General features: G+C 40.3%; 1 protein-coding gene across 1 annotated transcript; it reads right to left on the bottom strand.

The window, feature by feature from the left end:
- Window positions 1-13,777: 13,777 nt before the first annotated feature.
- LOC127678937 (vomeronasal type-1 receptor 40-like) lies at window positions 13,778-14,710 on the bottom strand. Its single transcript, XM_052174300.1, has one exon. It carries the CDS (start codon window positions 14,708-14,710, stop codon window positions 13,778-13,780), a length of 933 nt encoding a protein of 310 aa, XP_052030260.1.
- Window positions 14,711-15,815: the final 1,105 nt, after the last annotated feature.

Here is a 15,815-nt window from a genome sequence, read left to right as displayed (position 1 = left end):
TAAAAATTCAGGAGACAGCAGGTGTTGGAGAGGGTGTGGAGAAAGAGGAACACTCCTCCACTGCTGGTGGGGTTGCAAATTGGTACAACCACTCTGGAAATCAGTCTGGTGGTTCCTCCGAAAACTGGGCACCTCACTTCCAGAAGATCCTGCTATACCACTCCTGGGCATATACCCAGAGGATTCCCCACCATGTAATAAGGATACATGCTCTACTATGTTCATAGCAGCCCTATTTATAATTGCCAGATGCTGGAAAGAACCCAGGTATCCCTCAACAGAAGAGTGGATGCAAAAAATGTGCTATATCTACACAATGGAGTACTATTCAGCCATTAGAAACAATGAATTCATGAAATTCTTAGGCAAATGGATGGAGCTAGAGAACATCATACTAAGTGAGGTAACCCAGACTCAAAAGGTGAATCATGGTATGCACTCACTAATAAGTGGATATTAACCTAGAAAACTGGAATACCCAAAACATAATCCACACATCAAATGAGGTACAAGAAGAAAGGAGGAGTGGCCCCTGGTTCTGGAAAGACTCAGTAAAGCAGTATTCAGCAAAACCAGAACGGGGAAGTGGGAAGGGGTGGGTGGGAGGACAGGGTAAGAGAAGGGGGCTTGCGGAACTTTCGGGGAGTGGGGGGCTAGAAAAGGGGAAATCATTTGAAATGTAAATAAATTATATCGAATAAAAAAAATTTAAAAAAAATAATTAAAAAATAAAAAAATAAAAGACAATGGTGGGTACATCAAGGAAATGGGTACAGCAAGATGTACTCTAGGCCTAAGATGCTATCTGATTGCATCCTTACCTTTTGTGTTGCTGTATGCTAACAATCTGTTAAGAGATTCCAAAATGGTTTTCTTTTATTTCTTTATATTTCATTTCATCATGTTGTCTATACTTTAACATCAGTTCATTAAATAGTTCCTTTTTACAACATATTATTTTTATTAGTTATTTTTGACTTTCACGTGGTGCACCCCATCACACTCTAGGGTCTGCCTTCCCATCCTCGTGATTTTTGCACCCCAAAAAAATGACCAAAAAAAGAAAAAGAAAGAAGAGGAGGAGGAAGACAAAAAGGTGGCATGGTCCAATTTATGTTGTTCATATTTACTTGAGTATGGTCAAACTCACAGTAACCAACCCCTTAAAGAAAACAGTAATTCTCCACCTGTATACCTACCAGCAGCCTTCAATTGTGAAATGCTACACATCAGCATCCTTATCACAATTTTTTAGAGTTCTCTTTGATGGTTTCCTTTCTAGACTGTTAATTTTTGGGCAGTGGAGTGGGTGTAGGAGTGTCACAGAAGTCTTCTATGTCCATCTTTCTCAACAATGAGTCTATACTCATCAACACTACTACAAAAGTAGCTCCCCTGCCTGTAAGTCAGTAAGAAAGCAGATATGATTGTGGATGCCTACATAGTCTCTGGTGTCAATATATGCCATTGACCTCCATAGCACAGTTCACAGACACCGTCATAGGCCTTGGGTGCGGTATAAGCCAAGGACATAAACATGGTTTCAGGTGGCAGTACAGACCATGGACATCCTGTGGCTTTTGGTGGTAACACAGGCCATGAAACCCCATCTGAAGCATGACCAAGGACCTTCAACTTGGCCCTCTATGTAACCATGGCCCATGGACATCAAAATGGCTTGAGGTGGTGACACTGACCATGGACATCTGCGTGACTCTCTATGGTAGCATGGGCCATGCACATCAACACAGCTTCTGGCTGCAGTAAGACCATGGACCCAGACATGGCCTTTGGCGACATGGCCTCAGATGACTGCATAGACTACTCACAGCTTCATAGTCCCTAGCAGCAGCATGGTCTATGAATATCACCATGGCTTCTGGCTTTTATCTATTAGTCACAGATATTAGTTCTGACATAGAGGAAGACAGGAATGGTTGTTCTGCAACATTCTAATCTCTTCCCAGTACTACAGCCAACAAGTCTCTGCAGGCACAGATTCTTTTCTAAAACTTCTCATTCACAATACCATTTAATTAATTTATTTTGTGTATAACTGTATGCTTGTGCACCATGTTCACAGTAACATTTATTTTGATGTTTATCTGTATGCATGTGCACCATGACACTCTTCAGTTCTCTACTTCTAGCATGTAGATCCCACAGATCAAAATCAGGTTGTCACACTGGGCAGTGAGCATCTTCACCACTTGAGCCACCTCAACAGTCCCCAAGTTCTGAACATTGGGTTTCCCCAGGTCTGAGTGAAGTTCTTGGACAGTTTATTTTGAAAGTAATCATAAGAAATAAGGAGAAGTAAGCGTGAGGATGACAGAAAACAAAGAAAGGGAGAAGTTGTAATATTGATCTGGTTCCCACTGTGAACCCTGAGGACCCAATGCCACTAGGCCCAAGATAGCATTAGGAACTTATGGGCACCTCAGAAATAGACTTCTCATCATAGGAAACCAGGGAAGTTATCCACTCATTCTTGCAAAGGGTTTGCGCACAAAGGCATGTGACATCTCTGGACTTTGATGTTACCTATATCGCTACTAAGCAAATTTAGTGACTTGAGCAATAAATCATAGATACAAAAGCAGAATGCTTGAGCCATGCCACACTGAGAAAATCTCTACTACAACAAAATCAAGTGAAACAAAGGGAGATGTTGAAGTCCACCAAGGATCCGCTGGACGACTTAGTGCATAGATTTTGGGGTTTGTTTTGCAAAAGAAGCCCTAGGAGACCAGAAGGAAGGTTGGCATGTTAGTCAAGGTTTTTCAGAGAGACAGAATCAATGAGATAGTTAAAGAAATGAGAAAAAGCATTATTACGGGAATTTGTTCATATGGTGAAAGCTCGGTCTCACGATGCATTGTCTTTAAGCTAAAGAATCTGGAGGGTTGGTGAAAGAAGGCAACCTGAGTTCTGAAGCCTTGAGAGCCTGGATAAGGGCGAGAGAGTAAAGAAGTGTAAACCTTAGAGTCTGAAAACCTGAATCCAAAGCCTGGAGAAAGATGAGTGTCGCAGTTCCAAATCTGAGGGTGACCTAGCTTTTCTTCTGTGTCTTTTTCTTCTTTTGGGTCCATCAGTGTGTTAGAAGCTGCCCAATCCTCAGTGGTGGTCTATATTCAAAGTGATTTTATATTTTATTTATCAAATAATAATAATTAAATATAATAATTGATAAACACTAAATACATGTTTATTAAATTATATTATTGTATTTATTTTGATTTTATATTCAAAGTGACTCGAGTGATCTGACAAAGGTAAATAAGAAATACGCATGACAATTACGCTCCTTGTTTCTGTTATAAAAGTTTTTTGAAAGTTTCAAAAAAAAAAGAATATTTAAACAAGCACAGTATCAAATCTATGGATTATTCAAACCAAAAAAGTCAAGTCCAAAACACTTCTAGACAGACACACAGCTGAAAGCATTACATTAAGCTGTGGGTTTAAGATTTCCTTGGTAGTACAAGAAGATCTATAGGAAGGAATAAGCCAGGAAATTCACTGTGTAATTTAAGTGTTGATACAGAGGGTTATTTACTTTAAAAACTAAATGCAAACCAAAAATCTATGGATATTCCAAGAGTGTGTAAAACTGGTGAATTTTAGGAGTTACAGAAAATGAATATCCTAAGAAGAAACTATGTTTGTTATCCATGCAGAACAGAGTCCCCTGTGCTGAAGAGCCATCAGAGATCAGCTTCTCCGTGGCAGATGCTGAAAACTCTCCCTGTAGCCTTGGAGCTCCTTTTCCCTCAGCCTGCCTGGGACCAGACCACCTTCTGATTCTTCACTTGGGTGCAGGATACTTACCAAGATAGATGTGGTGGGGGAGGACTCTGTGCCTGAGGAGATCCTGCACAGGATTAAAGGAGTATTTAATGTATGTAAGCAATTAGTAAATTTAGTGTCTGTAGAAGGTGACATGTTCCCACTGGAGAGCTCCGAGACCTGGCATCTTGATCTGACTCACTGTGATCTGGAAAACAGCCATCTGGGGAAGGCTGGACACAAACTTTATCTGACTTGTCTTGCAATACCTGCGGGAGGGATCAGAAAGTTTGCACCAATTAGAAAACAGTAACTTTGCACATTTTGTTTTGTTTTTCTTTTTTAATTATATATTTTTATTTTCTATATTCTTTGTTTACATTCCAAATGATTTCCCCTTTCCCAGTTTACCCCTCCCCATATGACCCATAAACCTTCTTCTCTCCACTCATTCTCCAATCACCTCTCTCCTTTTTCTCTGTCCTCATACTGCCCTCCAATGCTAGATCAAGCCTTTCCAGGATCAGGACCCTCTCCTTACTTCTTCATGGGAGTCATTTGTTATGCTAATTGTGCCTTGGGTATTCAGAGCTTCTAGGCTAATTAATATCCACTTATGAGAGATTGCATTCCATGTGTATTCTTTTGTGATTGGGTTACCTCACTTAGGATGATATTTTCCAGATCCAAACATTTGCCTAAAACTTTCGTGAATTCATTGTTTTTAATTGCTGAGTAGTATTCCATTGTGTAAATATACCACATTTTCTGTACCCATTCCTCCATTGAGGGACATCTGGGTTCTTTCCAACTTCTGGCTATTATAAATAAGACTGCTATAAACATAATGGAGCATGTGGCTTTATTGCATGTGGGGGAATCCTTTGGGTATATGCCCAGGAGAGATACAGCAGGGTCCTCCGGAAGTGTCATGTCCAGTTTTCTGAGGAACTGCCAGACTGATTTCGAAAGTGGTTGTATCATCTTACAACCCCACCCTGGCCCTTTAAGTTGTAAATCTTCACTCTGATCTATGCCTATAATCTTTAGGTTTGGTCTTCTCATTGTGTCCTGGATTTCCTGGATGTTTTGGGTTACAAGCTTTTTGCATTTTGCATTTTCTTTAACTGTTGAGTCCATGGTTTCTATGGTATCTTCAGCATCTGAGATTCTTCCTTCTATCTCTTATATTCTGTTGTTGATATTTGCATCTATGGCCCCTGATTTCTTCCCAAGGTTTTCTATCTCCAAAATTGTCTCCTTTTGAGATTTCTTAGTTGTTTCTACTTCTGATTTTAGATACTGGATGGCTTAGCTCCTTCACTTGCTTGTTTGTGTTTTCCTGTAATTCTTTATTTTTTTAAACTTTTATTTTTTATTTGCTTTTTTTAAATATTTTTATTTTCTATATTCTTTGTTTACATTCCAAATGATTTCCCCTTTCCCAGATCCCCCCTCCCTATATGTACCATAAAACTTATTCTCTCCATCCATTCTCCAATCACCTATCTCCTTTTTTTCTCTGTCCTTATATTCCCCTCCAATGCTAGATCAATCCTTTCCAGGATCAGGTCCTTATCCATACTTCTTCCTGGGAGTCATTTGTTATGCTATTTGTGCCTTGGGTATTCAGGGCTTCTGGGCTAATTAATATCCACTTATTAAGGAGAGGGTCCTGATCCTGGAAAGGCTTGATCTAGCATTGGAGGGCTGTATGAGGACAGAGAAAAAGGAGAGAGGTGATTGGAGAATGGGTGGAGAGAAGAAGGTTTATGGGTCATATGGGGAGGGGTGAACTGGAGAAGGGGAAATCATTTGGAATGTAAACAAAGAATATAGAAAATAAAAATATATAATAAAAAAAAAGAAAAAAGTTACTACTTACAAAAGTTAGATCAAGATCAGGTAAACTATTTAAATTGTCCTATGGCTCTTTAAGGAAATGGAAGCAGTCATAAAAAATCCCCCAACCAAAAAAAATCATAAGGCCAGATGGTTTGGCACAAAATTATAGCAGACATTTGAAGAAATGCTAATACCAATATTTCTCAAGTCATTCCAAAAAACAAAAGAAACACTATCAAATTCATTTTATGAGTCTATAGTCACCCTGATACCTAAACCACACAAACACTCAATGAAGAAAGAGAATTAAAGTTCAACGTCCCTTATAAACATTCAATAAAACACTTGCAGAGCAAATCCAAGAACACATCAAAAAGATTATCCACCATAGTAAAGTAGGCTTCATCCAAGAGATAAAGGGATGGCTCAACATATGGAAATCTATCAATGTAATCTACCATATAGACAAACTGGAAAAAAAATGACCATCTCATTAGACTGTGGAAAAGACTTTAACAAAATCCATCCTCCCTTCATGATATAAGTCTAGGAATGATCAGGGATAAAAAGCACATACCTAAACATACTAAAGGTGATATAGAGCAAATTGATAGGCAACATCAAACTGAATGGAGGGAAACTTTGAGCAATTCCACTAAAATCAGGGACAAGACAAGGCTTCACACTCAATTCCTATTCAATATAGTACTTAAAGTTCTAAGTAGAACAAGACAACTAAAAAAAGATCAAGAAGATGGTATGATTATTTGTGTTTGTGTGTGTGTGTGTGTGTGTGTGTGTTTGTGACCCAAATGATTCTACCAGAGAACTCCTAGAGCTGATAAGCACCTTCAGCAAAGTGTCTGGATGCAAAATGTACTCAAAGAAATCTGTAGTGTTCTTTTATACAAATGATAATTGGACTGAGAAAGAAATGTATTACACGAGCTTCAAGTTCCTGAAGAAAGAAATTGGAAAAGATATCAGAAGATAGAAAGATTCCTCATGCTCATGGATCAGGAGGATTAACATAGTGAAAATAGTCACCTTATCAAAAGCCATCTACAGATTCAATGCAATCCCAGGCAAAATTGCAACACAATTTTTTCATAGGCATGGAAAGAGCAATTCCTAATTTCATATAGAAATACAAAACAACAGGATAGCCAAAACAATGCTGAACAATAAAAAAACTTCTGCTGTAATGACCATCCCTAACGTCAAGCTGTACTATGGAACAATTGTGATTAAAAACTTAAAAAGTAAATAAAAAAAACTTTCATGCTCTTGCTATGGACATAGACTGATTGGTCAATAGAATCAAATGAAAGTCCCAGAAATACACCCTATAGACAACTGTGTTTTCATTAAGAACCAAAATCATACAGTGAAAAAAAATAAAATATCTTCAAAAATGGTGCTGGTCTAATTGGATGTCTACAAGTAGAAGAATGAAAATAGATCCATATTTATCACCCTGAACTTTATTCATGTCTATGTAGATGAAAGACCTCAATGTAAAACCTGATACATTAATGTAATAGAACAAAAAATGGGGAATAGCTTTGAACTCTCTGGTACAGAAAACCACTTCGTGAACAAAACACAATGGATTAGGCAATAATTAATAAATGGGGCCTCATAAAACTTAAAAAGTTCTGTAAGTCAAAAGACACTGTCAAATGGACAAATCAGCAGCCTATGGATTGGGAACTGATCTTCACCAACCCTACACCTGACAGAGGGCTAATATACAAAATTTACAAAGAACTCAAGAAGTTAGACAACAACAAGCCAAAAAGCCCAATTTTTAAAGCAAAATACAGAGCTATTCAGAGAATTCTGACAGAGAAATCTCAAATTGTTGAGAAACACTTAATGAAGTGTTTAAAGTCCTTAGTCACCAGGAAAATGCAAATGAAAACAACTCTAAGGTTCCATCTTACAACTATCAGAATGGATAAGATCAAAACCTCAAGAGGCAACACATACTGGCAAGGATGTGGTTCAAGGGGAACACTTCTTTATGAGAGTACAAACTTGGACATCCACTTTGGAAATCAATTTGGCAGTTTCTCAGAAAAATGGGAATAGTTCTACCTCAAGACCCAGCTATACAGCTCCTGGACATATACCTAAAAAGATGCTCCAACATCCCACAAAGATACTTGTTCAATTAAGTTCAAAGCAGCTTTTTTTTTCAAAGCAGCTTTATTTGTAAAAGCCAGAAACTGAAAACAACCTAGATTTCCCTCAACAGAAGAACAGAAAAGGAAAATGTGGATCATTTACACAATGGAATACTATTCAGCTATTAAAAACAGGACATCATGAATTTTGCAGATAAATCAACAGAACAGAAAATATCATCAGGAATAGGTAACCCAGATGTGAAAGTACAAACATGGTATGTACTCACTTGTATGTGGATATTAGCAATAAAATACAAGATAACCAACTACCAACAAACCCAAAGAAGCCAGAAGAGAGGAAGGCCCAAGGGAGGATGGTTGAATCTTTCTCAGATGGGGGAATAAAGTATATATTGGAGGTATATGGAGGGAGGGAACTAGCTGGGATAGGATATGGGAAAGAATCGGGTATAGTGAGACCAGGGCAGAGAGAATGGAAAACAGCAGGGGGAGCATTTCAAGGACATGCCAGAGACCTGTGATGGGGGTCCCCAGGGTATCTCTAAGGGTAACTCTGGCAGCAGGGGATATGGATCCAGAAGTGGCTATTTCCTATAGCCAGGAAGGACTCCCAGAGGAGAGCTAAGGATACTAACCCACCCACTAAACCTTATACCCAAAATGTGTCCTGCCTACAGATGTGGAGGGTCAAAGATGGAGCAGAGAAGGAGGGAACAGCCAACCAATGACTGGTCCAACTTGAGACCATCCCATGTGCAAGAAGCAATCCTTGACTCTATTAATGATACTCTGTTATGCTTGTAAAAAGTATACTAGCATAACTGTTCTCTGAGAGGCTCCAATGAACATGAAGACCAACAGAGTCAACTAACCTGGATCCTTGGGGGCTTCCAGAGACTAAACCATCAACCAAAGAACAAGCACAGTATAGAGAGTGCTATGCCACTTGGCAGGAACTTGACATTGTCCAAGGTGAAGTTCCTCTCCCAGTCTTTGAGCAGGAATCTTTGTGCTAGCCATAATCCTCTCCAACTAGGGTGGAGTGCTCAGACCAAGGTGAAGCCCATTGTTTTCCAAGGATCTGCGGTTTCCTGAGAGGCCCTAGCCACCTGACACCAGTCACCTCTGGAGCAAGTGAGCCCATTCTACTTCTGTGAGCCTTTGGGGGAAGGGTTTTCCCTCCCCCACCTATAAATATTTGGAGACCCCCATTAAACTTTGAGCCTTGAGAAAGAATTCTTGTCTTGACTTCATATTTCTCTATGATAGAAACCCGTTTCTATCCCCAGCTTTCCTTCAGATGACCTGGTAACCCATTCGAATGTAGCTGAGGGCAGCTACAGCACAGGCTGGACCTTCTAGGAGCCATGGAAAGATATGCAGAGACACAGAGCCAGACACTGGATTGAGCTCAGGAGTCTAATAGAAGCATTGGCTGGAGGATTGAAGGAATTTAACAGGACAGGGACTCCACAGGAAGGCCAACAGGGTCAACTAACCTGGAAACTTTTGTGCTTTCAGAGACTCAGCCATCAGCCAAAGAGCCAGCATGATCTGGACCTAGGCCCCCTGAAAACATGTAGCAGATGTGCAGCTTGGTCTTCTTGAAGGTCACCCAACAACTAGAGTGGGAGCTGTCCCTAAATCTGTTACTGTGGATCCTGTTCCCCTAACTGTGCCTCCTTGTTTGGCCCCAGTGGGAGAGAATATACCTACTCCTTCCTGTGGGGACATGATGTGCCAGGTTGGAGGGAATGATACCCAAAGGGGGCTCCCCTTCTAAAAAGGGAAGGGGAGAGAGGAATGGGGGCATTTGTGTGAGGGGTACTGATATCAGAATGTAAAGTGAACAAATAAATAAATTTTAAAAATAAATCTTTCATTTAAAAAATATGCATTTTGAAAGAAATATGAAAGCTGAACAGAGTCACGGACAGGGATGAGACAGCATGCCCCAAGAGCTCCTGCACAGAAGGGAGGCCTTTCAGTTCCACCAGCAGAGGAATTGGAAGGAATATTTATTTCAACTAACAGCACAAAGATTGTTTCTCCCAAGCTCGGGAGTTTATCAATTCCTGATGCCTCAGGGTTCAGGGAGGACAGCACATCCACTGTGTGTTCAATGGTTAGTTGCCTGCATCCTCATCCTCATGATCCCTCTGCTGACATTTCTAATCTTACAAAGTATGGGCAAGGACCACCAACACCAGTCTGTACTCTCTGAGGGTGAATTGGGAGATAAGGAAATACTTGGGAAATACTGGTAGATATTTTGTGGCAATGGGAGGATTCTCTCTAAAATATGAGATTGGGGGTGGACCTCACCTCTAAAGATCCTGAAATTATTTTAATGACTGAAATTAAATAAGTCGCTTACAATACTTATATCTGTCATATGGCATTCACAGATGCAAACAGGACTTGTAATTAAACATCTAAGTGGTGTTCTATTCAGGAACTTTCCCCCTGTGGCCATGTCCTCAAGGGTCTTCCCCAGTTTCTTTTCTATTAGTTTCAGTGTGTCAGGTTTTATGTGGAGGTCCTTGATCCATTTGGAGTTGAGCTTCATACAAGGAGATAAGAATGGATCGATTCGCATTCTTCTGAATGCTGACCTCCAATTGAACCAGAACCATTTGTTGAAAAGACTATCTTTTTTCCACTGGATGCTTTCAGCTCCTTTGTCGAAGATCAAGTGACCATAAGTGTGTTGGTTCATTTCTGGGTCTTCAATCCTATTCCACTGATCCGCTTGCCTGACATTGTACCAATACCATGCAGTTTTTATCACTATTGCTCTGTAGTAAAGTTTGAGGTCTAGGATACTGAATCCCCCTGAAGTTCTTTTACTGTTGAGAATAGTTTTAGCTATCCTGGGTTTTTTGTTATTCCGGATGAATTTGAGAATTGCTCTTTCTAGCTCTATGAAGAACTGGGTTGGGATTTTTATGGGGATAGCATTGAATCTGTAGATTGCCTTTGGCAAGATGGCCATTTTAACTATATTAATCCTGCCAATCCACGAGCATGGAAGATTTTTCCATTTTCTGAGATCTTCTTCGATTTCCTTCTTCAGAGATCTGAAGTTCTTGTCATATAGGTCTTTCACATGTTTGGTTGGAGTCACCCCAAGATACTTTATGCTGTTTGTGGCTATTGTGAAGGGTGTCATTTCCCTAATTTCTTTCTCAGTCTGGTTATCCTTTGACTATGTAAAGGCTACTGATTTGCTTGCATTGATTTTATAGCCAGCCACTTTGCTGAAGTTGTTTATCAGCTGTAGGAGTTCTCTAGTAGAATTTTTGGGGTCACTTATGTATATTATCATATCATCTGCAAATAGTGATACTTTGACTTCTTCCTTTCCAATTTGTATCCCTTTGACCTCCTAATGTTGTCTAATTGCTCTAGATAGGACTTCAAGAACTTTCCATATTGAAAAGATATGGAGATAGGGGGCAACCTTGTCTAGTCCCTGATTTTAGTGGGATTGCTTCAAGTTTCTCTCCAGTTAGTTTGATGTTGGCTACTGGTTTGCTGTATATTGCTTTTACTGTGTTTAGATATGGGCCTTGAATTCCTGTCCTTTCCAAGACTTTTAGCATGAAAGGGTGCTGAATTTTGTCAAATGCCTTTTCAGTATCTAATGAAATGACCATGTGTTTTTTTTTTCTTTGAGTTTGTTTATACAGTGGATTGCATTGATGGATTTCCTTATATTGAACCATCCCTGCATTCCTGGGATGAAGCCTACTTGATCATGGTGGATGATCGTTTTGATCAAGAATTGACAAATGGGACCTCATAAAACTACAAAGTTTCTGTAAGGCAAAGGACACTGTCAAAAGGACAAAACGTCAACTAACAGATTGGGAAAGGATCTTCACCAACCCTAAATCCGACAGAGGGCTAATATCTAATTTATACATGAACTCAAAAAGGTAGAACTGAGAGAACCAAATAACCCCATTAAAAAGTGGGGTATGGAGCTAAACAAAGAATTTTCACATGAAGAACTTCGGAGGACTGAGAAACACCTTAAGAAATGTTCAACATCATTAATCATTAGGGAAATGCAAATCAAAACAACCCTGAGATTTCACCTCACACCACTCAGAATGGCTAAGGTCAAAAACTCAGGAGACAGCAGGTGTTGGCGAGGATGTGGAAAAAGAGGAACACTCCTCCACTGCTGGTGGGATTGCAAGATGGTACAACCACTTTGGAAATCAGTCTGGTGGTTCCTCAGAAAACTGGGCATGACACTTCCTGAGGACCCTGCTGTACCACTCCTGGGCATATACCCAGAGGATTCTTCAGCATGCAATAAGGACACATGCTCCACTATGTTCATAGTAGCCCTATTTGTAGTAGCCAGAAGCTGGAAATAACTCAGTTGTCCTTCAACAGAAAAAATGGATACAAAAAATGTGGTATATTTACACAATGGAGTACTATTCAGCCATTAGAAACAATGAATTCATGAAATTATTAGACAAATGGATGGAGCTGGAGAACATCATGCTAAGTGAGGTAACACAGTCTCAAAAGATCAATCATGGTATGCACTCACTGATAAGTGGATATTAGCCTAGAAACTTTGAATACCCAAGACATAATCCACATATTAAATGATGTCCAAAAAGAATGGAGGAGTGACCCCTGGTTCTGGAAAGATTCAATGCAACAGTATAGGGGAATACCAGAACAGGGACGTGGGGAGGCGTAGATGGAGGAACAGGGGGAGGGAAGAGGGCTTATGGGACTTGTGGAGAGTGGGGACCCAGAAAAGGGGAAATCATTTGAAATGTAAATAAGAAAATATGTCAATAAAGAAAAAAATGTAAAAAAAAAATCTGAGTGGAAACATTAATTCCCTGATATGTTTGTAAAAGTACACATATGTACTCCCATGAAGAAGTATGGAGAGGGTCCTGATCCTGGAAAGGACTGATCTAGCATGAGAAGGGATTATAAGGACAGAGAAAAAGGAGGGAGGTGATTGGAGAAGGGATGGAGAGAAGAAGGTTTATGGGACATATGGGGAGAGGGGATCTGGGAAAGGGGAAATCATTTGGAATGTAAACAAAGAATATAGAAAATAAAAAATATTTTAAAAAAAGTACACATATGTAACATGAAATGGCTACACTGCTTGTCAAAGTGAGTCACTAAATTCACAAAATGCTATATAATTTAGAGATTCTAAATCACAGAAATAAGTATTCTATAATGAAATCCCCTCATTCTGCAAAGCACAGTCTTCTTTGCTGAAGGGCAGTCAGAGATGAGTGACTCCTCTGCGAATGCATAAAACCCCTCTGCAGTCCCTGATCTCCTCCCTCAGCCTGCCTGGGACCTGAACACCTTCTTATACTGTACTTGGATGCAGGGCACTTACCCAGATTGATGTGACAGAGCAGTATGCTTTGCCTGTGGAGAGCTGAACACTCTTGTGTTACTGATGCCTTTAATGTATCGATGCAGACTGTAATTTCAACATCTATATATGATAACAATCTACTGCAGGGATCACAAGCACAGCATCTCTGCTGGAAAATTTTGCCTGTCTCTTGATTTCATTCTAGATAACAGCACACTGGGGGAAGGGGGAGTTGGGATCAAAACTTTTCTCATGAATTCCTATTACATGTCTACCTGAGGAATGAAAGGGTCACATCACACAGTCAACCAAAACTTTGCTCATTCTTAATTTAAGATTTATTGGTCTTTACTCATTTCATACTTAAAAGCAATATGCAAATCCACATCAAATGAGAGCCTTCTAACAGATATCCTTTGAAATGGTACTGAGAAATATAAACCTCACGTGATACCTTAGAGAGCATGTGGTTTAATTGTCTTTTATATACTTGTCACCCAACACAAAGTAAACAGATAAAGAAAAGATAATTTTATATATCAATTTAAGCCATAGAATGTTACAACATATTAGATTGTATTCAGGGTCCATACTCAACACTGAATAGTCAGACATTTACAATTCTGCCAAACATTGATCTCAAAAACTTAATTATATGCTTTTCAGTCCAAATAAAAACAAAAGGGCTGACTGTGGCATAGCTATGGCATGCAATAATATGGACACAGTAGAATATTGAGCCATCCTTCAACTTTATTCTTGAGTGGAAGACAATATTTTCCAAAATGTAGAAAACCACAAAAAAGCTCATGAGCACCATGATGGTCTTGGTAGCCCTTTGCTCTGGAGAGGCTTTTGAAGAAAGGCTGGTGCTGTGAAGATGCCGGGCCTGCTTCTTGTGCCTCCATAGGAGAGCCACCATGTACCCACTGGACAGGGCCATGAGACCCATTAGAAAGGCTTCCCTGATGGCCCTCGGTGTGGAAAAGATGCTTGTTCTGGAGTAACTCACAGGTAGAAGTGAGCAGGACTGAGTAACATACATAAAGCTCTCTGAGGTCAAGTTGGAGGTAGCAATAATCGATATGAAGAGGTGACTGCTGAAAGACATATAGAGAACACAGAGGAAAAGAAAGGCACCTGAGATGTGATGGGGAGATTTATGTTTAAACTTTGTTAAACAGGAGCTTCTAGGACTAAGGGTGATGGTCCAAAGGACATTCAGCAGACAGGTAGCACAAAGGGTGAGGCCCCTCAGAAGCCTATATAGGTAGATAAGGGACTGGCATGTGGTAGAATCCCATCTCACCCAAGGCATAAACATGTCCACAGCTATGAGTCCCATAGTTACAAGCAGCATTAGTTGGGTTAGGGACAAGAAAGCAATGTAGAGATCAATGGGCTTAGGCCTGTTCCCACCAAGGAGCTTGCAGATGTGGGCAACAAAAAGGATACCGTTCGATGATATCCCAACACTCACTTCAGAGAACAGGATGATTTTCATGTTTGTGTCAGTGTGCAGTAAGTTGTCTTTATTCATTGTATGTATAGGAAGCAAATAGAAAAACCTGAGGAGAAAAAACTCTTCATTATATAATACAGCCTTGGTCAGGAATGCCAACCAAGACTGGGCTGGCAACAAGATGTCAACTCATCCCAATTCCATCTCATCTGAACTCCGCTCCAGCTCACACCACCTCAAAGCCATCCCCACTCTCCCCACTGTCCCCACTGTCCTAATGCTTTCCAATCAAGGCTGAATTGTGTGTACCATTGTGCGGCTACCTCTGAATATAAACTTTCTTGTACATTAAACATTTCCAAGAGTTCTAAGAAGCATTTCCACTCATGGTCCCTGGGTTTGGTTTGTTCAGGGCCAGAACTGCATCTCACCTGATGGACACACAACACCTTTACATATCTGGTGAACTGGAATGGAGAAGATTGTAGAAAACTACAAATGTGCCCTCCTGGATGACTTGTGTGACCACAGGTTCTATGTGCACAGGGTCATTTTCTTTCTGTCTGCTTTGTTCTGCTCCTTTACTACCAGGCCAAATCTTCATTCCTCCTCCTCCTCCTCCTCCTCCTCCTTCTCCTCCTCCTCCTCCTCCTCCTCCTTCTTCCTCTCTCTCTGTATGTATGTGTTTCCCTCCCCATGCCTCTTCCCTCTCCTCTCTTCTCTTCTCTTCTCTTCTCTTCTCTTCTCTTCTCTTCTCTTCTCTCTCTCTCTCTCTCTCTCTCTCTCTCTCTCTCTCTCTCTCTCTCTCTCTCTCTCTCTCCCCCTTTCTCTGTTTTTCAAGACAGGGTCTCTGTATAGCCCTGGCTGACTTAGAACTCACTCTGTAGACCAGACTGGCCTCTGACTGGGAGATCTACCAGCTTCTACCTTTGATGTGGTTGGATTAAAGAAATGTGCCAACACTTCCCAGCCAGGCCAAATATTCTTATTAAATCTCCAGAAAAAAATTGATTACCAATTTGGACTCTGAATCAATTTCTACCCACTGCCATTTTCTTGGAGTGTGACCTTAAGCATGCAGAGCTCCAGTCACCTCCTCTAGAAAATATGGACAGTCAGTCCTGTACCTGTGTCAGAGGATGCTATGTGTGAAAGAACATGCTGCACACACACCAAACATGGA

This window comes from Apodemus sylvaticus, chromosome 2 (assembly GCF_947179515.1).
Source record: "Apodemus sylvaticus chromosome 2, mApoSyl1.1, whole genome shotgun sequence".
NCBI lineage: Eukaryota > Metazoa > Chordata > Mammalia > Rodentia > Muridae > Apodemus > Apodemus sylvaticus.
The sequence above is the reverse complement of the archived record's forward strand: the minus strand, read 5'-3'. Positions and strand labels throughout refer to the sequence as shown.